The sequence below is a fragment of the Poromitra crassiceps genome (assembly GCF_964638095.1).
Source record: "Poromitra crassiceps genome assembly, chromosome: 12".
Classification (NCBI taxonomy): Eukaryota; Metazoa; Chordata; class Actinopteri; order Beryciformes; family Melamphaidae; genus Poromitra; species Poromitra crassiceps.
The window spans coordinates 46664995-46687633 of NC_139632.1; the positions used below are offsets into that span (position 1 = coordinate 46664995).

At 43.0% G+C, this 22639-nt stretch overlaps 3 protein-coding genes across 4 annotated transcripts; 2 read left to right on the forward strand and 1 right to left on the reverse strand.

Annotated features, from left to right (window-relative positions):
- Positions 1–296: 296 nt before the first annotated feature.
- Positions 297–10942, reverse strand: tmem38a (transmembrane protein 38A). The gene is made up of 6 exons (XM_083646985.1): positions 10649–10942; positions 5684–5840; positions 4573–4757; positions 3814–3901; positions 2443–2560; positions 297–975 (listed from the first exon to the last, which is right to left on the reverse strand). Exons 1-6 carry the CDS (start codon positions 10773–10775, stop codon positions 784–786), a joined length of 867 nt encoding a protein of 288 aa, XP_083503111.1. The 5' UTR covers positions 10776–10942; the 3' UTR covers positions 297–783.
- Positions 10943–11690: 748 nt separating this feature from the next.
- On the forward strand, positions 11691–14778 carry smim7 (small integral membrane protein 7). Its single transcript, XM_083648216.1, has 5 exons — positions 11691–11755; positions 11998–12039; positions 12232–12284; positions 12868–12958; positions 13847–14778. The coding sequence occupies exons 1-5, from the start codon at positions 11730–11732 to the stop codon at positions 13860–13862; spliced, it is 228 nt and encodes a 75-aa protein (XP_083504342.1). The 5' UTR covers positions 11691–11729; the 3' UTR covers positions 13863–14778.
- A 430-nt stretch (positions 14779–15208) lies between these two features.
- On the forward strand, positions 15209–21746 carry LOC310785849 (mediator of RNA polymerase II transcription subunit 26). Of its 2 annotated transcripts, none has more exons than XM_083647005.1 (3): positions 15209–15494; positions 17758–17835; positions 17932–21746. In XM_083647005.1, the coding sequence occupies exons 1-3, from the start codon at positions 15423–15425 to the stop codon at positions 19549–19551; spliced, it is 1770 nt and encodes a 589-aa protein (XP_083503131.1). In that variant the 5' UTR covers positions 15209–15422; the 3' UTR covers positions 19552–21746. The 2 variants fall into 2 exon arrangements, with proteins under 2 accessions (XP_083503131.1, XP_083503132.1); XM_083647006.1 differs by having other exon boundaries at positions 17761–17835.
- The last annotated feature ends 893 nt before the right edge of the window (positions 21747–22639 follow it).

A 22639-nucleotide genomic window follows, 5' to 3' on the forward strand; every position in this document is an offset into this window, starting at 1 on the left:
GTAACACTAAAATCCAGTCAACAGAAACTTAAGCTGATGGAATCATGACATGGTATGTTTATCAATAATTGCAAATAGGTGGGAAAAAAAGTGAGAATGTGCTTTGTCGAAGTCATGTCTGCCTCTGCACTGGAGAATCACAGATTTCTGGATAATATTATTATTATTATGTTTTATTATCTCTGAAGACTCAGAAAGCAACACTTTCAGCGAGGACACATCAGATGTGACGAGCTGAAAGTAGAGCAGCATGGCTGGAAATAGAAAGTAGAAGTTAACAAGAGGAATTTGAAAGTCAGTCTGTTCTCATGACTTTATTACAAGACATGAAGTCGTCGTCTTCATCTCAGTGTAAAAAGCAGCAATGTTTCTTCACATATAATGCTTTATTCACATTTGAATTTCTGATTAAGAGTCAGACTGTGTTTGCATTTCCATTGTCCTTTGGCACTGAACTAAGGTTCGATGGACTGGCAGAAACCAAAAGCCACTGCTAACCGTGGTGGATCTCCACATACTGCTGCACAGATGCGGATCTTCGCGGATGGAAAGCAAACGCATAAATAAATAGGTCAAACTGTCCTGGCGGGGGTTGATTTCTGAAGTGTGAGATGTGAGCCGTGGTATTTACAGAGTCCTCGTACTATGTCAAACGCAGAAAGCACCGTTTTGCTCCAATAGAAAGGGCCTCATTTGGTAAGACATCAAACATGCCCCTCTCCCCAGCAAGGAATGGGAAAGCCCGTCATGTGGCGGCCATGAGGGAGGAGGTCGATGCAGTCTCTACTCGGCTTTCTTGGACTTCCTCTTGCGGGTGCTTTCGCTCAGCTCCTCCTTGGTCTTGAGTGGTGAAGACGCAGCGGCGTGGTGGTCCTCCTCGCCTCCGCCCAGAGCAGAGCCGAACAGCAGGTGGCAGACCCAGGACTCCACCAGGGCGAAGGGAGAGCCGTGTGAGTGACGGGCCGTCATCACCACCTGGTGGATGGGAGGGGAAGACGCAGGCGGTCAGAGGGGGTAAAGGTGTTTCACCAGAATGGGACACACATGGGAGATGTTGGCCCGGAAGGCTTTCTGCCAGAAAGGGATGACGCGGAACAGAGGAATCGCCATACAACTCCTCAAACACGCTTCATCGCATTTTCGTTTTTGTTTTAAGGATGTTGGTTGTTCTCGTTTAGGGTTAGGCAAGTAAGAAAATTGTTACGGTTCGGGTTAAGGGTTGAAAATGTTCAGCCCAGGGTGTGCTTGTGCTTCTGGCTTAATCGGTAAGGTGCTGGCCTTCCAGACTGGGGTTAGATTCCCAGTCGAGCCACATGCATTTTTAACAAGCATTTTCTTATTTGAAAACGTTAAAGTACATTCCAATGATTGGTTATTAAGGTCAGGCAAGTTTGGTTTTGGTTGTGGTGAAATAACGAAAACCCTAACCTAACCCTAACCTTAACCAAATTATTTTACTTGCCTAACCCTAACCCTAACAACCAACATCCTTAAAACAAAAATAAAAATGCAATGAAACATGTTTGAAGAGTTGTATGGCGATTCCTCTGTTCTGCGTTATCTCTTTCTGGCAGAAAGTCTTCAAGGCTAACTCTGTGCAGGGGAAGTGAAAGAAATGTGTTTCCCCAGCAGGGGAGGATCAGGTGGAGGAGACATGAGTTACGACTAGAATGTTTGACATTGGAAGTAAGGGAGGCTGGTTTCATTCAGAGGTTCAACTCATTCATGATATGATGGATTGGGATATAATTTGGGTATAAAGGTGAACAGCCTCTCAATTACTGAGGATGGGAAGCTCTTCTCTGTTGCAGCCATAATTTCTGTTTAATTTGGATAAGGCAGGTGGATTTTTACTTAATTATCTTTCCTACTGCTGCTTAAACAAGACGAGGCAATGTGGCCTCATCAGAGAGATCATCCTTTACGTTGAAGTTCGCCAATTTGAATAACTCGTGTGTGTCCACCAAGCAAGACACCGGATGGGGATATCTGGGCCCATGTTCAATACCGGTGTTATCGAGTAGTATTTTTAATTCAAGTGGGTTCCCTTTTCCCTTTTTTGTTCAGATCAAATTTCTAGGCTGTTAATAACAACAACAACAACAACAGCAATAATAATAATAATAATAATAATAATAATAATAATAATAATAATAATTATTATTATTATTATTATTATTATTGTTATTATTATTATTATTATTATTATTATTATTATTATTATTATTATTATATTAATAATAATATGAATGATGATGATGATGATGATGATGAAAAAATCGGATACCATGATAATATCCTATATTGCGATATTTTGGCGGGACAGTATCACAAATATTACATTTCGAATCAGCTAAATGCCTGAGGTGGAAATCGTCAAGACACTTGGACCTGGGCTGCCACACAGCAGCAGGCAGGTGAGTGCTAATGGGTGCTGCTCACCTTGCAGGTGATCATGAACAGGGTGAAGACCAGGATCAGGGTGCTCTTGGCCACGGGCAGCAGGTGAGCCTCCTGCAGGGTGAAGAGGATGGCTCCATACAGGCTGGCTTTGGTCGGGCTGCAGGGACAAAACAGTCAGCAAAACAAACTCACATCCACACTGAGGAGGAGGACAGAGGCTCAGATTAAACCCACCTCAACTCACATTACCGCCTTTTTATTTTAGCAAATACAGACGATCACCTTTTTAGACGGACATAAATCTTTCCAACATAAATTCATAGTATGCATCCTTGTCAAATTAAGCTCTGAAGAATTATGTCTGGAAATCTGATATTTTAATATGAACAAAGAAAAGAGGGAAAAAATCAAAGCCTTCTATTTTAGACAACATTAATATTTAACGAGCCTGCTGAGTGTTTCAAACAACTTGTCATTTTTTTTATTTATTTTTAGGTCAAATTTCATGCATATGAACTGTAATAATGTTCACCTTTTCAGTTATTTGTCAAAAAAATATTTGGTGAACAGTGTGGCTAATTAACACTGTCAGGATATGACTCATAAACATATGAAATATCTTAAAAATAACAAAATACACTGGAGGAAGCTTTAATTCCTCTTCTTCAGTGTGTGACGACACTACTGGTCTCACTGTCCCGGGAGTGAAGTTTCTAAATGCGGGGTGGCAGCCAGGGGCAGGTCACGCCCTACTCCGCCTCTTAGTTACTGTAGGTTAGGGTTAGGTTTATGCATGAGGGGGTTGGGTTTAGGCAGGAGGAGTGATGATTGGTTAAAGTTCGGGTCAAATATCAGGGTAAGCCAATCAGAGGCAGGGTGGGACCTACCCCTGCCCCCTGGGACAATCATTCAGGATACATTTCAATCTAGGGATCAACCGTGATGGGTATTTCTGAGCAGATGCCAGTGCAGATATTTTTGTACTGAAGCTGCTGATGGACGATATTTTGTGCTGATATTCGATATCTTTAAATGGGACCATCGTGTCAAAAAAATGTCTCATTTAAAACAATAAAAAAGGGGGGTTTCCATCTTGGGGCACTAAAGCTCTCCATTGAAACCCAGACTAGGGAAACATCTTTTAGTGTCAGCAGCTCTTTGAGACAGTGAGATTTGAAACCAGACCACAGGTTTTGGTTACACACCAATCTAAAAACTCCCGCATGCTTGTCATGCTTGTAGTGACGAGTGTGCTCCCTGAGAGAAAAAAACACACACACACACACACACACACACACACACACACACACACACACACACACACACACACACACACACACACACACACACACACACACACACACACACACACACACACACACACACACACACACACACACACACACTTACAATGACATGTTGAGGATCTCGTTGGTCTCGGGCCTCCACACTCCACGCAGCAGCTGCTCAAAGTTGGAAATGAGAGCCACTCCAGAGCCTGTGAGGGGAGAGGAGAGGGAAGATCATTTTCATTTTCTTTACATCATTTCTTTGGCATTTCGGCTCCAGAAACATTTGGGTTTGTTTACCACTATTTGTTTAGGTTGACTTAAATTTGTCATTTATCGCTTTCAACATTTCCTTTTGTCCACGATCATAATTATGGAACCTTGAAATTTGCAAACTAACACTATTTGTTAGCCTACCAGAGCTGTTAGCCTAAGGTTAGCAGTTAAAACACCAGCTACACCGTGAAATTGTATGTATCGTGTGTGTGCGCATCTCTCATTGCTTTTGAGTCTTATGTTCTGCTGTGCATGATCCCCGTCTAAATAAACTTAATAATAATAATAATAACAACAACAACAACAACAACAACAACAACAACAACAACAACAACAACAACAACAACAACAACAACAACAACCATAATAATAATTATTATTATTATCATCATCATTATCATCATCATAGAGTATTTTAGGCTACCTCCGGTGACCTTACACACCAGGAGCACCAACAATCTGACACTTTCCTCCGGGTGTTATTTAGTTTTTCAGGATCTTCATAAGCTGACAGAGGGTCATATACTTCAAGAAATCCCATCATTAACATCATCATAATAATTTCCGATTTTTGTCCGAATATGATCGATGCTGAGACACGGACCTTTGACGTATCCGACGATGACCATGATCAAGAAGCCGTTGTGGTAGGCGTGGTGGGCGTGGTGGACTCCGGCGGCGATCTTACGGGCGCGGACAACCTCCTTCAGGGCGACCAACACCAGCTTGACGGGCAGGAAGGCCACGCACTTGTAGAAGAGGTTGAGCGGGCAGTAAAACAGCAGGTACCTGCAGGGTTTGGGTTTGACACAGACAGGAACATGGTGGTTGAGTGAGGGACGTGGTCAAAATCAAAGGACTGTGATGGAGAAAACAGCTCTGATGATGACGTTTCTATCAACTCTGATCTGTGCAATCCATCTTGGCCAAAAGTCCCATTAACAATGTACCGTACAGTCTTGTCAATCTTTGTATCAGGAAGAGGGAAGGAAATGAACTGTTGTGTCCACTGGCCAAAATGACAGGACAATCCATGAAAGGCGACGTAAAAAAAATATGTAATGCAAAAAATACAAAACAAAACAAGCCCCTCCCCCCCAGGTATACAGCATCATGAGAACTACAGCAGCAGTATTGAAAAGAAAAAGGAAATGTAGCCTACATAAAGTAGATGTATTAAAATGAGTTAATATAGAGAAACATGCCCTAAAAGGGGGCTTGACATTGCTTAATGAAATGGGGGGAAAAGACTGAAAATGTGAATTTGAGAGCATTCACACAAAAGCAAAGGCTTGGTGTGGCTAAATGACATAAAACCTAAATAGAAAAGTTCATCTATAATTCAGGCATCATTATACAAGGTGATACTGTGCTGGAAATTTCACAATAAAGGTAAATCAGTAACATGAGGAGAGAGAGGGGGGGGAACTATGACATTATTCCCAACTGAAAATGAATGGAAATGAATGAGCTTAATGTGATTTACTTAGGCTACTTAAACCTGATGAAATCCAAAAGAAAACACTGGGCTGAAACCTGAATACTTGTTACTGAAGAATATTGATGGGTAAACCTGCCCTAAAACCATTCAACATGAATTCAAGTTGAATGTGATGTTTTGATGGCCAAGTGTCTCCCGGGCCAGCAGCAGAGCGTGCGTGCGGCGGGCCAACACGTCCACTAGGTGGTGCAGAGTGAAAGGTGAGCTCACTCACCAGACAGCGGAGGCCAGCAAGATGTGGCTGTTGTGTTGGAAGTAGTCGAGCGGGCTGCCGCCCAGCATCACGTCGGCCAGGATGTAGCTGCCGAAGCAGTACAGCATGGCACAGAGCCAAGAGGCCACGGGACTCCTGCGAGAGACCTCCACCGCACCTACACACACACACACGCACGCACATGCATGCACGCACACGCACACACACACACACACACACGCGCACACACACGCACGCACACGCATGCATGCATGCACACACACACACACACACACGCGCACACACACACGCACGCACGCACGCACGCACGCACACACACACACACACACACACACACGCACGCGCACGCACGCGCGCGCACACGCACGCACACACACACACACACACACACACACACACACACACAGTCAGGACTGTCAGGATATGGTACTGTAATGCACTGTGAAGTGAAGCATCAAGGTTGGAAGCATCATTGACTGTATAGAAATCTGGATGTAGCCACTGTGATGTCACCCATGGGTTTATGGACTCCCATTTTGAGGCCTTGAGTTTGGCATTTTGACTGTCGCCATCTTGGTTTTTTGCTTGTTTTTTTTTGCAAAAGAAGTGCTAGAAATTCAGACCGTTTCCAGACAATGGCAGTGAATGGAGAGCGAACAAAACACAATTCTCCAGTCTACAGTACCAGAGTTCAACATTAAGTAGATTTTGCTGAAGTATTGCAGTTAGGAACCATTTAAATCACAACCATCACAGAGTACAGATGTTGGGTCTCTCCATCAGCATCAGAAACTTGACAGTTGTAAACTGACAAACTGTAGATCCGTTCACAGTGAGAGGAGTCTGATTTGACTTGACTTTGTTTCTGCACTTTATTTTCTCATTTCTAATGTTTCCAGTGAAAAGAATCTAGTGTGAACCCTCTTCCTGTTAGAATCACGTGGAAACGATCACAGCTAACAACATCCTCTGTTCTAAAGAGGAACTCAGGAACTTTTACTCTGAGTACATTTTAAATTAGACACTTTTTACTTTGACTTCAGTATATTTTTACATAAGTACATCTACTTCTAAAAGATCAGCAAAGTAACTTCTACTTGAAAAGTAGCACTCTTTCCACTGCTACAAAGCATTTCAAAGTTTTAGACTGCGGTGCTCCCCCCTTCCCCCCACAACACCACCCATATCCCCCTGCTGAGCCACTAATCCTACCCACCCCTCCAATCCAGACTCTGTAGCACAGGGACGTCAAACATACGATACGCCCCGCGGGCCAAAGGGTCAAATCCGGCCCAGAGGATGACTTTGCAACGTGTGAAAATTGCACTGAGAAGTCCTTTAATCCAATGTAATACACTCATGAAGGTTAAGAGGTACCAGGTTTCAGGAGCAAGTTAAATATTATGTAGCCTATTCGTGTTTTCTGTATTCATCACTAGATGGTAAACAATTTTCATTACCCTTGACTATAGAGAATTGCACAGTTGCCATCCTTTACAGTACAGACAGTAGTTTGTTTGATGGTAGCTGAGATAACCCATATGTGAAAATGTGTTCTTAATGTCATTATTTACACAATGTAATTATTTACAGTGTGTGTGTGTGTGTGTGTGTGTGTGTGTGTGTGTGTGTGTGTGTGTGTGTGTGTGTGTGTGTGTGTGTGTGTGTGTGTGTGTGTGTGTGTGTGTGTGTATGTGTGAGAGGATGTTGGGCGGTACTTGGATTTTACTAAATATCAGATATCAGCCAGTCAATGCCATTGACTGTCGGAAGTTCCGCCTGACCACAGCTTCAGAAAAACTGTTTGTAAAACCGGCAAGTCGTTTTTATTTTCATTGCACCGCCATTCATTTAATTAGCCTATATTTATATTGATTCTTCATTTAGGCAGTAATGTATCAGAGTGTCTCTACCATTGAACAGGTGTGGTGGGTCTCTCTGCCTTAAAGAGACACTAAAAGTCAGTTACGTTATTTTGGGGCATAAAATGGGCAAATTTAAAAATATATTGAATATCAGTAAAAAGAAAAGACACATCGGTAGCTTCGATCTAAAAACACTGCTGGCCACTGCTGTCGGCCTTTAAAAGCCCATATCAGCTGACCCTGCTGTGTGTGCACAGCATGCTTTGTTTAATCTCCTCCACACAGTTCAGCGCGCACCCTGATAATACAGCATGTTATCATAACTCCATCATAACACTGAGCGTGTTATCATCATAACTCCATGTTGACTCAGCATCTCTGCACTCATTTATGAACGGACACTTTGCCAACTCAACAAACGACCGGCTCGACAGCTTAGGCTATCGTCTGTTTGTCTCTATTATCTATACTATAATTCCAGGACTGTCCATCTGCATGTCTGTCCTTCGTGTATCTCGAGAACCATTCGTCAGATCGACTTCAAACTTGGGGGGAGTGCGCTTAGGGGGACCTGACTGATGGAAGTGAGTGTGTGTGGGGGGGGGGGGGGCACGTATGGGGGGGGGGGGGGGGGCACAGGGAGAAGCGGAGGGAGGGGAATGGGCACTGCACTAGGGGCATTGCACTAGTTCAATATAAATAACATTTATTGCACAACTACAGGATACAGGACTGAGCAAACTTGGCAAACTATGAACTTAGGAACTTCACATCGTCATTATTGAGGCTGTTGTTATAGTGACATAAATCTAGATGTGAGGGTGACTGTAAAGATCTCCACCAGCAGCTGGGTGTCGGTGTTGTGGTGCGATTAGCACACGGTTCAGAAGAGCAATCCGATCCCGAGAAATGCCCGCCCTATAAATACACGTGGCTCCATCACTTCTCCTGCCTTGCAACTGTCGGGCCTGACTTAACCTATGACCCCCCCCAGCCCCAAACTCATTCATGTGCTCTCCCACCATGTGGTGTGTGTGTGTGTGTGTGTGTGTGTGTGTGTGTGTGTGTGTGTGTGTGTGTGTGTGTGTGTGTGTGTGTGTGTGTGTGAACTAGGAGACTCCAGTCAGGAGTGTGTAAGGAATGGTGAATACGAGTTTCTCTTGCAGGACAAATGTTAGCAAGCAGTTTGACCATCTATACTCAGGATCAAAGCCTTTTAAACTATTTCCAGGCTATAAAAGTTTAAGTTTTGTATAGCCACCACACATAGTTTCAATGAATGATTTCAATGCCTGCCCTGAACCCTATTAAATGTAGTGTTTATATGCCCCACATGAATGCCTTGGACTTTTCTTTTTTTTTACACCAAGACAAGTACTTTATGTGTGTATGTACATTTAATGTACATTGTACATTTAATGCAAAATACAATAAGCCATGTAGTGTGGTGCGATTAATGTTTATTTAGATCTAGACACGTTCTCTGTAAAGTCCTTAGATGTTTGTGATTTATCAAGCTATATAAACAAACTTGAACTTGAACATGAATGCTGGTGAGTCCCGACCTCTAGAGTTGCCACAGTTACAGTACATGAAGAGTTTGGAGTACCAGCACACTAGTAACCTATTACTGTTTCGATCCCTTCAAATGTTTGGGGATCCTAAAACTATATTTGTACATAGTTAAAGGAATAGTTCAACCTAAAATGAAAATCCAGGCATATGACACGTCACACTTCCATGTCAGTGGAAACTCCATTGAAGTTGGTAAGACCATCAAACACACTAGGTCCAAGTCAGCTTTCGAACAAACTATGGATGGAGCCATCGTTTAGCTTGAAAAAAGCACATGTCCATCACATTTCTCCAAACTAAGAAAGTGTTTTGTAGCCAAATTATTCAAAAAGTTCAATATTTACTTGATTGTCGCCTATATTTTGGCTCCTATATTTAACTGACACTGGAGCTTTGGACCACAGCGCAATCATTTAGCTACAAAGCACTTGGATCGTGCTGCATCAGCTGTTTGGAGAAATTTGAGCGACATTTTCTGCTTTTTTTGTATCAGTAAAATGATGCCCCTGTTAACTTCAATAGTATATGCTATATACAAACTGCAATGCACTTTCTTTCCACTGACATCGAAGTGACTAGATAATGACTGTGAATGCTCATTTTGGGATGAACCATTACTTTAAGATGAGGTAATTATTCAGGATATGCACACACTGGGGACTTTTCAAAATGTCCAGACAGTCACACTAGGCGTGCTCAGCTCATCCGATGCTAATTCAATGTAAATAACATGTTAGTCCACTGAGCTGCAGTCTTCCATTCTCCTCTACAAGTGTCTGAGGAAGAGGGGCTTCAGAGGCACACTGACATCTATTTCAGGACCTGCTATTTATTACCTAAGCTGCTGGTATGCACAGGCTCTCTATCGGGTTTCTAACTCAGCCAGCTCTGCTGGTCAAAAGGGTTAAATCTTGGAAAATGTCAGGCATTAAACAAAAGCTGAGTGGTTTAGTCTGCTCCTGGCTGGTTCCCACTCATTTCCATAATGAAAATGAGGTCAGGCTGCTGCAAGAACAGACATTCCCCTTTTCAAAAAGAGCTGTAGTAACCCTGTAGTACATTTTAAAAGTGTACATATCTGCAACAGCAAGTCTCTATAGGAATCATATAATAAAATGTATAGTGATGCCATAATAAATACCATAAAGTAAAATAAGGTCACTATAAACTCACTATTGAGCACCACACAGACACACTGTGAGGCCCTTTATGCATATTATATGAACATTCAAGTGACTTTTCATTAGGGTCATCACACTGCTAAGATTTGATTCTGTATTTTAGAAATATGTAGCTACCAGATATATCGATTTTGCTTGCAGAGTTGTATGTATGAATTAATTAATTGTATAGGCCTAGTGAGTGTGAGGTATGATGACTATAATAGCCTACATTAGAATATAGTCCCCATGCATGCATGACTTTACCTGCCCAATCACACGCAGTCAATATACTATGCAATAAGCCTAATTGTCAAGTAATACATCACATTCTGAAAGCAACAGAAGCGGGGAGAGCCACTCACCTGGCTCATACTTGAGGTAGAGTATGGACACGATGTAATACGCAAGATCAAACACTGGAAACATTCCCATTTTGGAGAAAACTTGGGCAACATCGCCCAAATTGAGAACCGCCAGCACGTTGTCCATGTTGGATGTTTGATACCCGCGAGTTCCCTCACTGCGTGTATTTTATTCCAACTGCGCAGTTAGAATAGGAAAGCCCCCCCTGCTCCGGCGACTCTCCACCACCAAGACCCCCAGACAGTTCTGGACAGTGAGAGCCTGTGACACTCAAGCATTCCTATTAATAATCTTCAGCATCATCTGCTGCCTGTCTTCCAACTGCTGTGTGCAGAGCAGGTCTGCACGCTGCAGCACAGAGCCAGATCAGCGTCACAACAAAGATGCGAGAGAGAGAGAGAGCGTCGAGCGAGGCTCGTTTTTATCAGAAGAAAACATAACCAGCACGCGTGTCCATGTTTTTACGCATGGAGAACCAAGCGACCAAAATAATCGAGTCTATAATCCTACATGCATTAATGAATCCATGTAAGGCAAGCTATAGCCTAATAAGGCTATTTGGCGATCCAGGGTATTTTCCCAGAGATGATGTGAATGGCATCGTTAAAGGCGCAGTAATTAGGCTACACAGTAACAGTATTATTTTGCTTTGTAGGCTACATCTTGAAAATAACAGTGTATGCCTAAATAAAATAAAATTCACAGTAATAAATCTGGATCATGACTGTGCCTGATTTTTTTTTTTTTTTTTTTTTTTTTTTTTACACATTTAGACTATTTATTGCTTTTAAGTCTAAATTAGGAAATGCTTCAGGCACATATCTAAATATAACAAATGTTTAATTATAGGCTATAGCAAAGAAAATAGATGTAGGCCTAATAGTTAAACTAGACGGTCCCTTGGATGCTAAAAGCACTATCCGATTTTTTTAATGGAGTCTGGCGCCCCCTTCAGTATGATCTCTGTTAAAAGGAGGTCCCGTTCTTCCGGTTATTCCGAGATACCAAACTCCTATTGGTTGGATTCCCCGGTTGCGTATATAAATGCGGAAGTAAGGTGTTGGATGTGATGTGGACAAAATGATCGGAGATCTTTTGATATTCGGGTAAGTTGTTCCGTTTTGTCATATACAGTCACATACCGAGACATTAAAATGAATCGATACTTTTCGTGTTTGTTTTTAGTGACCACTGTGTTGTGAGTCTGATAACTTACCAGCTAGCGTTAGCTAACGCTAAATAACTAGCTAGTTCCGTGCTAATGCCAGCTCACCAGCTAGCTTAGCAGGTAACCTGTCAACAGTATTCAACAGTCATCCCCCCGGATTTATCATTCTCTGTTTTGCAGGACCTTACTTGTGAATGCAGGAGCTGTACTGAACTTCAAGCTGTGAGTATTATAATCATAATAATAATAACCTTAACTTTGTCATTATAACACTTTTCAAATAAGAACTACAAAGTGCTCTGCACATAGCAAAACAATAATAACGTTATTAAAAGGCAATCAGATGAACACTCATCATTTCAGTGTGATGCTCGGATATGAATCAATAAGAGGTTAACTGTAGATGTTTTGCAGCAAAAGGAAGGAGTCACAACAAGGATTTGGAGATGAGTCCAGACCAACAACAGGTGTGTGCCTACGTGAGAGAGAGATAATGAATGAAAAGTCAAATAAGAATTATTGAGTGACAGATGCCTGTGCCAGCTGGGCGATATGGTTGAAATTTAAATCAAAATCATATAATATATCACAATATGGTTCATGTATTCAAAACCACATTAAATAATCAAGTTAATGTTATCTCATTGAGCTGAATGGTAATGTTACGTGTGATGTCAAACTAGCCTCAACCCGAGACTCAGCCTTCATTCTTAATTCTTCATCTCGGATTAGCAACCCCTTATTCCACTGCAGGCTCAGCTAAAATGGCTACAAGCGACATACACATTATCAATGACAATAAAACTGTGCCCACCTTCAACACAATGTTGTTATCCAAGAATTGGGTCCCATGGTATTCCCAAATATTGCGTAGTTTCCAATACCGAGCCCTTATTCACATGCCGGAGCCGACGTTTAAGCTCAAACACAGCCTTCTTCGGCTGTGTCATTTTGGATTCAACTGCTCCACAGCGCAGAAGTATCTCCCAGCCCTACCTGTACCTTCTCCACAGACTGCATTGCCAAGTTAAATCAGAGTTTGTGTTTTAGGAGACAACATCAGAGAGTTCCTGCTCAGCCTGCGCTACTTCAGGATCTTCATTGCGTTGTGGAACATCTTCATGATGTTCTGCATGATCTTGTGAGTACCACCAGGGTTGCTGCGTTAAGCCTTGTAATGGATAAATGTGATGGTGAATACACTGTCCTGTGTTTGTATGGGGGAGAATGTCACACCAGACTCCATGCTAGAATGTGGCAGTTTAATGTAGGGCTGCAACTAATTATTGAACGATACTAACAATTGTTTTCATTATTAATTAATCTGTCGATTATTTCCTCTACTACAACAAATCCATTAGTCATTTGGTCTATAAAGTGTCACAAAATTGTGACAAATGTCAATCACTTTTTCCCCAAAGCCCAAGATGACTTCCTCAAATGTCTTCTTTTGTCCTGATCAACAGTCCACAACCCAGAGATAATCAGGTTACTGTGTCATTATAGTAGCCTCAACGCGAGACTCATCAGTCGTTCTTCCTTCTTCGTCTCCGTCTCGGATGCGCGGCCCCTATATCCACTGGGAGGTCGGCTCAAATGGCTGCACCCCACTCCCCCAGATCCTCTTACACTGTTTAATGACATCAGTCTGTCATGTTCAATACATTCCATGAGTTATTTAGTAATGAAGTGTTTGTCATTTACTTTTTGGTGAAGCCGCTTTTCCCTCTTCCTGCCTCGTCTACTTCTACTGCAGTTAGTGATATCCTACGTTTCCCAGAATGCCTTTTGACAACCTCCAGAGAAGGGCCGATAACTTGTTGCTTCCAATCAAAGGTGGCTGTACGGGCGTAACCCCGGCCTGTCTCTGCTGCGGTGCTGCTCCTGTGGGTGGAGAAATTGGTCTCTCTCCTCTTCTATGATGTCTCAGTGTCTTTCTGCATGTTCTCTCCCATACAAAATGGAGAAAAAAGAAGAGATGTATCAGGCCTTCTGCTTGATATTAATACAATGTGTTTAATCTCCACAGATTGTTCGGTTCCTGATGGCTGGACAGATCCTTTTCAAATATGGACCCTTTCAACCCCGCTGTCGATCAGCCTTTGCTTTCCTTTAGCTCCATTTTAACTGTAATTACTCTGCCACCCGCCACAGCGCCTCACCTGCTCCTGACTGTTTAGGCCTATGAATCTATATATTTATTTTGTCTTGTATGTTCGTAAGACAGACTCGTAGAATTTGTTACACTTGGACTTCTTTGCTGTGTTTAAGATGAAAAAATATTCCGTCATCCCTGCCTCTGCTGGATGGATATGTGTTGTCTTGTTCCCTTCTGGCTCTGTTTAGAACATGAATGGTTTCTTCACCACGTCAGTTAGCTTCCTGAAGACATGCCGGGGTTTGGAAGAGAAGTTGAATGCTGGTAAATGTTTGTTTGTGGCTTGCTAGTTGTCCGGTCTGCCAGCTGCTCGCTTCATGTAAAGCTCCTGCTCTGTCTAAAAAAATATGACATCACCGCTAAAATAATCCAAGTGGCTGGTGAAGTCTGTGATTTCCTGCCCAGAGGGAAACTTTGATGGTAGTTTTTTCCAGTAAAAAATATCTACAATGCCAACATGCCATTTTTTTTAAAGCAAAGGCTTTTTCTTTTTTTGCCAAAATGTGAAGTGAGTCTGATGCAGAAAGGCAACCTACTATTTACATTGTTTAAGGATCCCTTCAAGTCATACAGCTCAGTTAATCTCATCAGTTCCCATTGCTGTCAGATTCTTCTGCATACAGGAAAGCTTTTACTGGAACCCATCGTCTTGTGACTCTCATAAGAAGATCAGGGCTTACTTTTTCAACATAATTACCACAAACCATCTAATGTGCATCTAAAGTGAAATATCCAGGATATTGGCTTTTATGTCTGGAACCATAGTGTATATCTTTTATCCAGTTTTATAATAAAGGTTTACTCCGAAACAAGTTGTGACATTTTATTTTTCAATCATGAGTTGATTATTTCCACAATCTGAACCATTTGGTCATCAATATACTATTGATCATATTTTACATGTGTCTTCTGCCTGTTTCTGGACATATCTCCACTCCAGTTAAATAATTTCCATGTAGGCAACACAGGAGGCTTTGGAACTCTAGAGTCAGAGATAATCGTCTCATCCACTAATTTCTTCCGTTTACAAAACTCCCATTTGTGCTTAATTTTGTATATCTCGATATGACGATGACGATAAACGCGTGCACGCAAGTGTGCATCGTGGTCGCGCACGGAGGAGAAAACGCCGCTACGTAAAAAATGTCCCATCATGCCTTTCACCGTCAGAGCGCTTCAGAAAGCCCGATGCGAAGGCCGGAGAGAGCAGGCTGCCAGCGGAGGGTAGCCGAGGCGAGCCCACACAGCACACTGAGCACAGAGGACTTTCTGTTGACCACATTTGAATCAACAAATACGTCGAGAACAAAGACATAGGCATCATAAAAGTAACATGATGCCCGTCCTCAGAGAACACCTGCTGTTAGGCGTGTGAGTGTCGGCATACCGCCGCTACTCGGTCCTGTCTGAGCCCGTCTAGACCCGCTGCGACACCGCCGGCCAGGCAATGACAGCGGCTACCCAGACTCCGCAGCTAATGAGAGACCGGCTGCTCCAGGCCATCGACGGCCAAAGCAATGTGAGTAGCTGAAGGAGAACCGGGAGGCCGTGCTGACCTCAAGTCACCCCAAAAGGCAGACAAAGTGGCTGCAACAAGTGAATAATAAATATCGTTTGCTAGCTTTGTAGCTCGTCAGTAACGTTAGCTCTATGTAATGTCAGACACTGGCTAACAAGCTACTGTTGGCTAATTAGGTGGCTAATTAGCTTATTTGCTAATGTTGAGATGTAGCGTTAATGTTAACTGTTAGCGTACAGTGCTGTGGGACTGGAGACTAACGTTAGCTAACGTGAGCCAGCAGACAAGAAGTCAAAAGCTAAAGATAGATTTCAGTGAGTTGTTGTTGGGTACAGCTAACGTCAGGGTACTGACAGATTGCTGTCAAACTTTTGTCAGATTCTCTCGACTTTGCTGCACCTTGGGTAACGTTAACTTGTAGACAATATTTGAAAACTACTCTGCAAGTACAAACTCAAGCTTTATAAACTAACGTTTATGGGCGTTATTATTTGCTAACGCGAGTAAATGGGTAAACAAACCGAAACAGACTGTCGAGCTGTGCTCACATTCCTAGCAAGCAAGCTAGCTAGCCAGCTGATGAGTTGGCTTCTAGCTGGACAACTTTTGTGTAGTGTTGGCCTTGAAGAAGAACACCATTGCAGTCTCCAGTGTAGCAAAATCTAACGTACAAGATCCAGACCAAACTGATGAGAAATTCTCATTTATTTAGGGTTTAAGAACATTTTAAATAATGGTCTCTCATCCCGATGTAATACTCAGTAGTATAATGAATGTTTTGTACAATCCTGTATGCTGTTATGGGCGAGAGATGATTTTTGGGGTAGCTTTTTCTCCTGTCATATTTGTAAAGCAGAAACTAATTGGTTCTGCTTGAGTGGTAAAAGGGCACATTTGCATGTGATCTCAGTTTGTCAGATTGAGCCTGAAACCAGTGCTTGTTGATGTACAGGTGCACATTTGAAAGTTCATTCAAATTATGCTTTAGCCCTTCTAGTAATCAATCTCTTTTTCACTTTGGTGACATCATTTGTGTTTTAACACGTTCATTGCCAACGACGTATTGATACGTCAAGCAGAATCCAACCGTTGACTGCCAGCGACGTATTGATACGTCAAAAAAATCGTTTTTTTTTTTTTGACGGTGGGGCGTTGATCAATCCCTTTTACGTCTCCTATACAATTATTGGAGGTATTGAATGTGTATAATCTATTTTACCGACCCACTAAGTGTTGACAGTGCTCCCCCAGACGAGCGAAATCAAAGAAAAAACTGCCGCGGGAGCAAGCCATTCAAGGAAATGGCGAGGCGATTTTACAGTAATCCATTCCAGACTTGTCTTGCCCGAGAGCGGCCGCGCAGGCAGCAGCACACAGAGAGCGGAGAGCGATTTGCAAAATAGATTATAGGTGAAACACACTTTGAAACACCTCAGAAAGGCCAGAATCAACATCTGCCCATCGCCCACGCATTCCCCGGCCCATCTTGACTCGCACAAGGAGCGTCCGCACGCAGGCAAGCAGGCAGGCAGGCACGCAGGCAGGCAGCAGCAACGCGCTTCTGACACGCCCGCTGTAGAGCCAGGAGGAAGGAGGAGAAGACACACGGAGGGAGGAGTTTGAATGAGAGGGGTGTTTCCTGTTGTTATGGAGGAAATTACTGTTCAAAACTATTGTTTAGAATGTCTGACGGTCTTACTGATGCCAAAAATGAATGGTTAAAGTGACTGTTCTATCGCATTTCACAAAAAGCCATTTATCTCTGAATAAATTTCCAGACGCTGAAACCATGCTGTACTCAACGGCTAATATCTACATAACTACTAACTCTACAAACTAACTCTTTTAGACAGAGAAAGCACACATTCTATTAGTACTTTTCTGAACTTTGTGTTCACAAAGTCCAACCAGAAAATTATGCTCGGCTCTTGTAAAATGAGCCAGAATCCTCAAAAAAAGGCCTGGCAGAAGCTACCTACAGTAAAAAAAAAACGGCTGGCAGTCAATGTGTTAAGTCTGTAAGAAAACGGAACAAAGATGGAATGGTCTCAGGCACAAATCATGTAAATTAGCCATCCTGGGTTTGAATCTGCCCCGTATATCCCTACTTTGATCTCTCCAATAAAGGCAAAAAATTAAGTAAATAAATAAATATCTGTAAATAAAAAATAGAAATGCCACAATAGCTTTAGTCTCATTCATATCTGGGCAAAGGCCTGAAAGTCCTCAGTAATTCTATGCATAACACAATGTGTCTTTTCAGCAGGTATGCAACATGGTGGCGGTTATGGAGGTGATCTCTTTTTTGGAGAAATATCCTATCACCAAAGAGACACTGGAGGTAAGTTATGATATGAGTTACGTGCACTCAAAATATAATAAACTGTCCGTCAGCTTTTCAAAAGTCAAGTCACAGCTGCCCCTTATCTCCGTAAAGGAAACCCGTCTTGGCAAGCTGATCAATGACGTACGGAAGAAGACGAAGAACGAGGACCTTGCCAAGCGGGCCAAGAAGCTCCTGCGAACCTGGCAGAAGTTGATTGACCCGGGAGAGGTTGAGCTTTTGTCCAAGGGGCTCATCGGCACATCAGGGTCTTCCAACGGCGGCGCTCATCCCTGCAGAGCCGGCATCTCCACTCCAGCTGCAACTGCGCCATCAGGTAAAACGGTTCCAGAGTTGAAGAGCCGAAATGACTTCAACAACTGCTACTCGCCCAGGGCGGAGAAAACGGGCAACCGGAAACGTAAAGGCAACCAGAAGGAAGGACAGCACTTGCCAGCTAAGATATCCAAAATTACTCTTTATGATAAAATGCAAAATTCCACACGGCCGCCGACAAATGGAATCGGCTGCGGCCCTGACTCTTTGACAGACGCGTTGGACTCTCGAGTGCATCAGCCTTCAGACAGGGAGGTTTCTGAGCACCCGGACAATGACCGGCTCAATAAAATCCCTGTCAACGCTGTAAAACCTCACCCGAGTTCCCCAGGATACAGCAAACCCCCGAGCACTTCTTCCTTGCTAAAGACGTCCGTGTTGCAGCAGCATGCCAGACGGGAGCAGGCCACCCCTGGAGGGCAGTATCAACCCAGAAGCCCTCGCTGCTCCTCACACAGTCCTCGAACTCCAAAGCAGGAAGCGTCGGTTGTCAAACAAGCTGCGCCAAAGGTGTTGAGCGTCTCGAGCCCGGCCAGGAGCCCTCGGCCCGTGGACAGCTCTGGGCCGGGGCCGCCTCCTTTGCCTTCCCCGCAGCCTTTCAATGTTTGTGTTCAGGGTTTGCACACTGCCGGCTCCTCGGCTGCAGATTTGGACCATCAGAGCAGCTGGTTATCCAAGCCTGCCAATGCTTCTCTACACACCGCCTCCTTCAGCGAGGTGGTTAGTTTGGACGATGGCGTCGGTGTTAGTAGCAATACAGGTAAAAAGAAAAGACAGAAGTACAGGCCTAAGGACTATGTGGTGAATCTAGACGGAGAGACCGTAGAGGACAGCACTAAACCGGTTAGGTTAAAAGACAGGAGATTGACCTTTGACCCGGTAACGGGGCAGATCAAACCCTCCTTCCACAAGGAGCCGAGCCAGGAGGGGGGGGAGGTCAGGCCGGGCCAGGCGCCGGAGCAACGGACAGAACCGCCGAAGCCGACCCCCCCGGTCACTCCCAGCCCCTTCCAACAGACGAACTGGAAAGAGCTGTCGAGGAACGAGATCATCCAGTCTTACCTGAGCCAGCAGAGCAACGTGCTGACGTCGTCGGGGGCGCACACCTCGGGGGCGCACTTCTTCATGAACGAATACTTGAAACAAGAGGGTCACCATATCAAAGAGGTGAGGCAGACGCACGCGCTCGCGGCAAATCCCCCCACTGCGGACAAACCGGGTGTCAGCAGAGAGGTCACCGCGGACGACCTCGAGCAGTTGCACACAAAGCATTGGCCCGGCGTTAACGGCTGCTACGACACCACGAACAAGTGGTTCGATTGGACAGAGTGCATATCGTTAGAGCCCCACGGAGACGAGAGCAAGCTGAACATACTGCCGTACGTCTGTCTGGACTGACACCGAGGTCAGGTTTCTAATTCGGAAGGCACAAGTCGCATCCGCGTTGCATTTCTCCATGAGCGCGAGGCACTTCATCAAAGCCCACTCTGCCGCTTTGCACAGCTGGTGAAAACGGCCTGAATGGACGTGCTTGCGGTGGGGGGCATGATCAGTGTTTAATGGGAGCAAAACGTAGCTGTACGTCACTGGATTTCTGGAACATTCTGCGAGGGTAGCGTGAAGGGAAAAGGCTATGCATAATCTGCCAGTTCAAGAGTTGGTGTCGGATAACTGTATGGATAACTGTATGGAACGAGTTTACAGGGAGAGCACTGGTTCAGATGTACGTCATTCTGTATTTTTATGGGAGAGAATGTCACACCAAACTGTATGCTGGAATTTGGCATTTTACATTGCCTTGGTTATCAGTAAACGCCTGCTTCATGAGTCCCCTTGCATACATCCAGTCCACCAAGCAGCATTTATTAAGTAAGATTTCAACATTTAAAGTGACATTAAGTAATTTGATGACTTCTATAACAACATGGACAGATCTCCAGTGACCTGTGATTGACACAAGACAATAAAGTTACATGAACAGAATGATTAAGCTAGCACAAGAACAGTATCTACTTTCTTTAGGTTTTAAAAGTCAACTGTTGAAAGTGGGGTTTAGTCTGATTTCACACCAACAGAAATGAAACCATTAAATACTAAAATATTCACTTCAGTATCGAGAGCAGCCAGAAGTATCCCCCCCCCCACACACACACACACCACCACCAAGTATCACTACTTATAGGCAAAATATCACCATGCAAAATACTGGGATAATGATTCTGCTTTGTCATTTGCTTTTTAGCCATTGTAGCTTAAATGAATACTCGCTTCAAGCAACTGTCCACCATTGTTGGGACAGCTGAAAATGCCATGCCACTGCAGTATGTTTGGGGGTTGGGAGTGCCTTGAAGCTCCAGTGCATGTGGAGTTTTTGTTTCAAAGTACAGGTCACAAGGTGAGTTTTGAGAGCCAGAGATCTCAGCACTTGGGTCAAGTAATCATTAAGTCATCAGTATTGGGCAAGAACCCTATCAACCAGAGCAATCTAGAAAGAGAGTGGCGTCAGCGGAGGACCACAATGTGTGACTCGGTAGCCAATGAATAGCCAGGAAGGGAGCTCACACTACATTTGAATGCTAAAATAAAGCTGATCATGTACAATTTGATTCTTCAAACGTCGGACCCTTTCAAAGTACGTCACAAACTGACCTTTTTGCTGCAACTCGACAGCGCTGCTTAATCCAGAACCTTACTTCCGGAAACTCTTGAGAGTAAAAAAAAACTGGTCCATTGGAATGAATGGAGATGTCGCGACTCTTCTTTATAAATGGCTCTGCTATCAACCCCCTCTGCAGATATGTGATGGTCATTTTGTGCTATGAGGCAGTAGAAATCTTACTGCTCCTTTACTCACTAACACCTTCTGCACAGTGATGTTTGGTAGAAGAAATAACTGGCAAATCGGTTTGAAATAGTTTGGATGTTATTGAAATCAGCACTGCATTGAATGCTGGAATGAAGAGTTCACCCTACAGTAAATATTCATGAGAAGTGAGGTTTGGATGTTTGCTGGTGGGTGAAGTGACAAACTGCCAAATCAAACCATGCAGTTTGAGGTGAGACTCTTCACATGCACAGACAGAAAGGCTTGTCAGGCTGGAACAACACACGCTGGTGATGATGAGCTGCGGCTACCATGTATGAATTTATTTATCTTAGACTTTGCATATTCTCTTCATTTTTGAGATTTTTACATGTTCAGATGACACCCAATCATTTCTGCCCATTTGATTACTTCAGTCATTTCTTCAGATTTGGGTCGAGGATACACACCAATCTACACAGGGAATCTGTCTCCAAAATGACACATTTTGATAATGTGAACGAACTGTTTTTATTCTATATTTGCCTTTTCCTGTGTATTTAGGTTGTAAATTATGAAATGGCAAAGCAGATTATGCTACAACCTTGCATCCTTTTGTACTGTGAGGAGAAAAACTGAAAAATAAATTAACATGCTGGAAAATGTACTTAATACCATTCCTTTAGATATTGTTTGCCTTATGGAAACATGTGTTTTCCCTAAAAACAGAGCCTTAGTGAATGTACAGAAATTAGCCTTTTGTGTTCAGGTGAATGCAGAAGAGAACATATTTGCTACTTAGTCCCTTTAAGTGGACATGTTGATATGTGTTAATTAAAAAAAATGCAGAAATTGTGATTGTGTTGTCTGCTTTCACTTGACATTACATTCCCTTATGACATACCCTCTGCAGAATCTAAACTTTTGGGTCAAGCTCCTCTGTGCATGTGTTTCTCAGCTGGATTTGTTTTCTTGTTTTTCTTCCCAATACATTCACAATACTTGTTGGGATACAGCATTTTGGCACTAATGAGGAAATTCATGTTTGTCAACATTCTCAAGCATTTTCTAGTCTTTTCGAACAAAATGTTTTTCCTTTGTAGAAAGCCAGCTGACGTGAATTCCTACATATTTGAGAAGTTAAAAATAGCAGGGCTGATGGTTGAAATCATGATAATCATAAGGATTGTATTCTATATCTATTACGATATGTTTCATGTATCACATAATGCTAAATCACCTGTTAAATATCAAATTAATGTTCATCCTATTGAACTCAATGGTAATGTTAGGCGTGAACAAAACTGACATTTTCAAATAATATTCCTAAAAATGTTTCATACTTCATTTTGCCATAGTTAGATCAAATTAGCTTCTTATCAGTTGAAACTGTAGAATTATGCATCACAATGTCCTAAAATCACCATATCATTACTATCTGATTCCACTGAAAGACGATAAAACAATATTGCATCATCGTCCACAGCCCTAAATCAAAGATTGAGTAGGATTTGACTCTGAAATCAGCCACTGTACTACTGCAAGATTTCCTGCTTGTCAATGAATTTGTGGAAAATCGTTGAATTTTGAGTGGTGTAATTCAGGCGAGGAGGGTCAGGGATTCAGGGAATATCAAGGAATCTAGAATATTTGAATGCATTTTCCAGCTTGTTCCAAACAAAC

Excerpts from the sequence above, each read along its gene's own strand:
- tmem38a (XM_083646985.1), bottom strand. The coding sequence starts at position 10,775 with ATGGACAACGTGCTGGCGGTTCTCAATTTGGGCGATGTTGCCCAAGTT. Across the intron at positions 5,841-10,648 it reads CTACCTCAAGTATGAGCCAG|GTGCGGTGGAGGTCTCTCGC; the intron begins GTGAGTGGCTCT and ends GTGTGTGTGTAG. Across the intron at positions 976-2,442 it reads TGTTCATGATCACCTGCAAG|GTGGTGATGACGGCCCGTCA; the intron begins GTGAGCAGCACC and ends CCCATCCACCAG.
- smim7 (XM_083648216.1), top strand. The coding sequence starts at position 11,730 with ATGATCGGAGATCTTTTGATATTCGG. Across the intron at positions 11,756-11,997 it reads GGAGATCTTTTGATATTCGG|GACCTTACTTGTGAATGCAG; the intron begins GTAAGTTGTTCC and ends TCTGTTTTGCAG. Across the intron at positions 12,040-12,231 it reads GCTGTACTGAACTTCAAGCT|CAAAAGGAAGGAGTCACAAC; the intron begins GTGAGTATTATA and ends GATGTTTTGCAG.
- LOC310785849 (XM_083647005.1), top strand. The coding sequence starts at position 15,423 with ATGACAGCGGCTACCCAGACTCCGCAGCTAATGAGAGACCGGCTGCTC. Across the intron at positions 15,495-17,757 it reads CCATCGACGGCCAAAGCAAT|CAGGTATGCAACATGGTGGC; the intron begins GTGAGTAGCTGA and ends GTGTCTTTTCAG. Across the intron at positions 17,836-17,931 it reads TCACCAAAGAGACACTGGAG|GAAACCCGTCTTGGCAAGCT; the intron begins GTAAGTTATGAT and ends ATCTCCGTAAAG.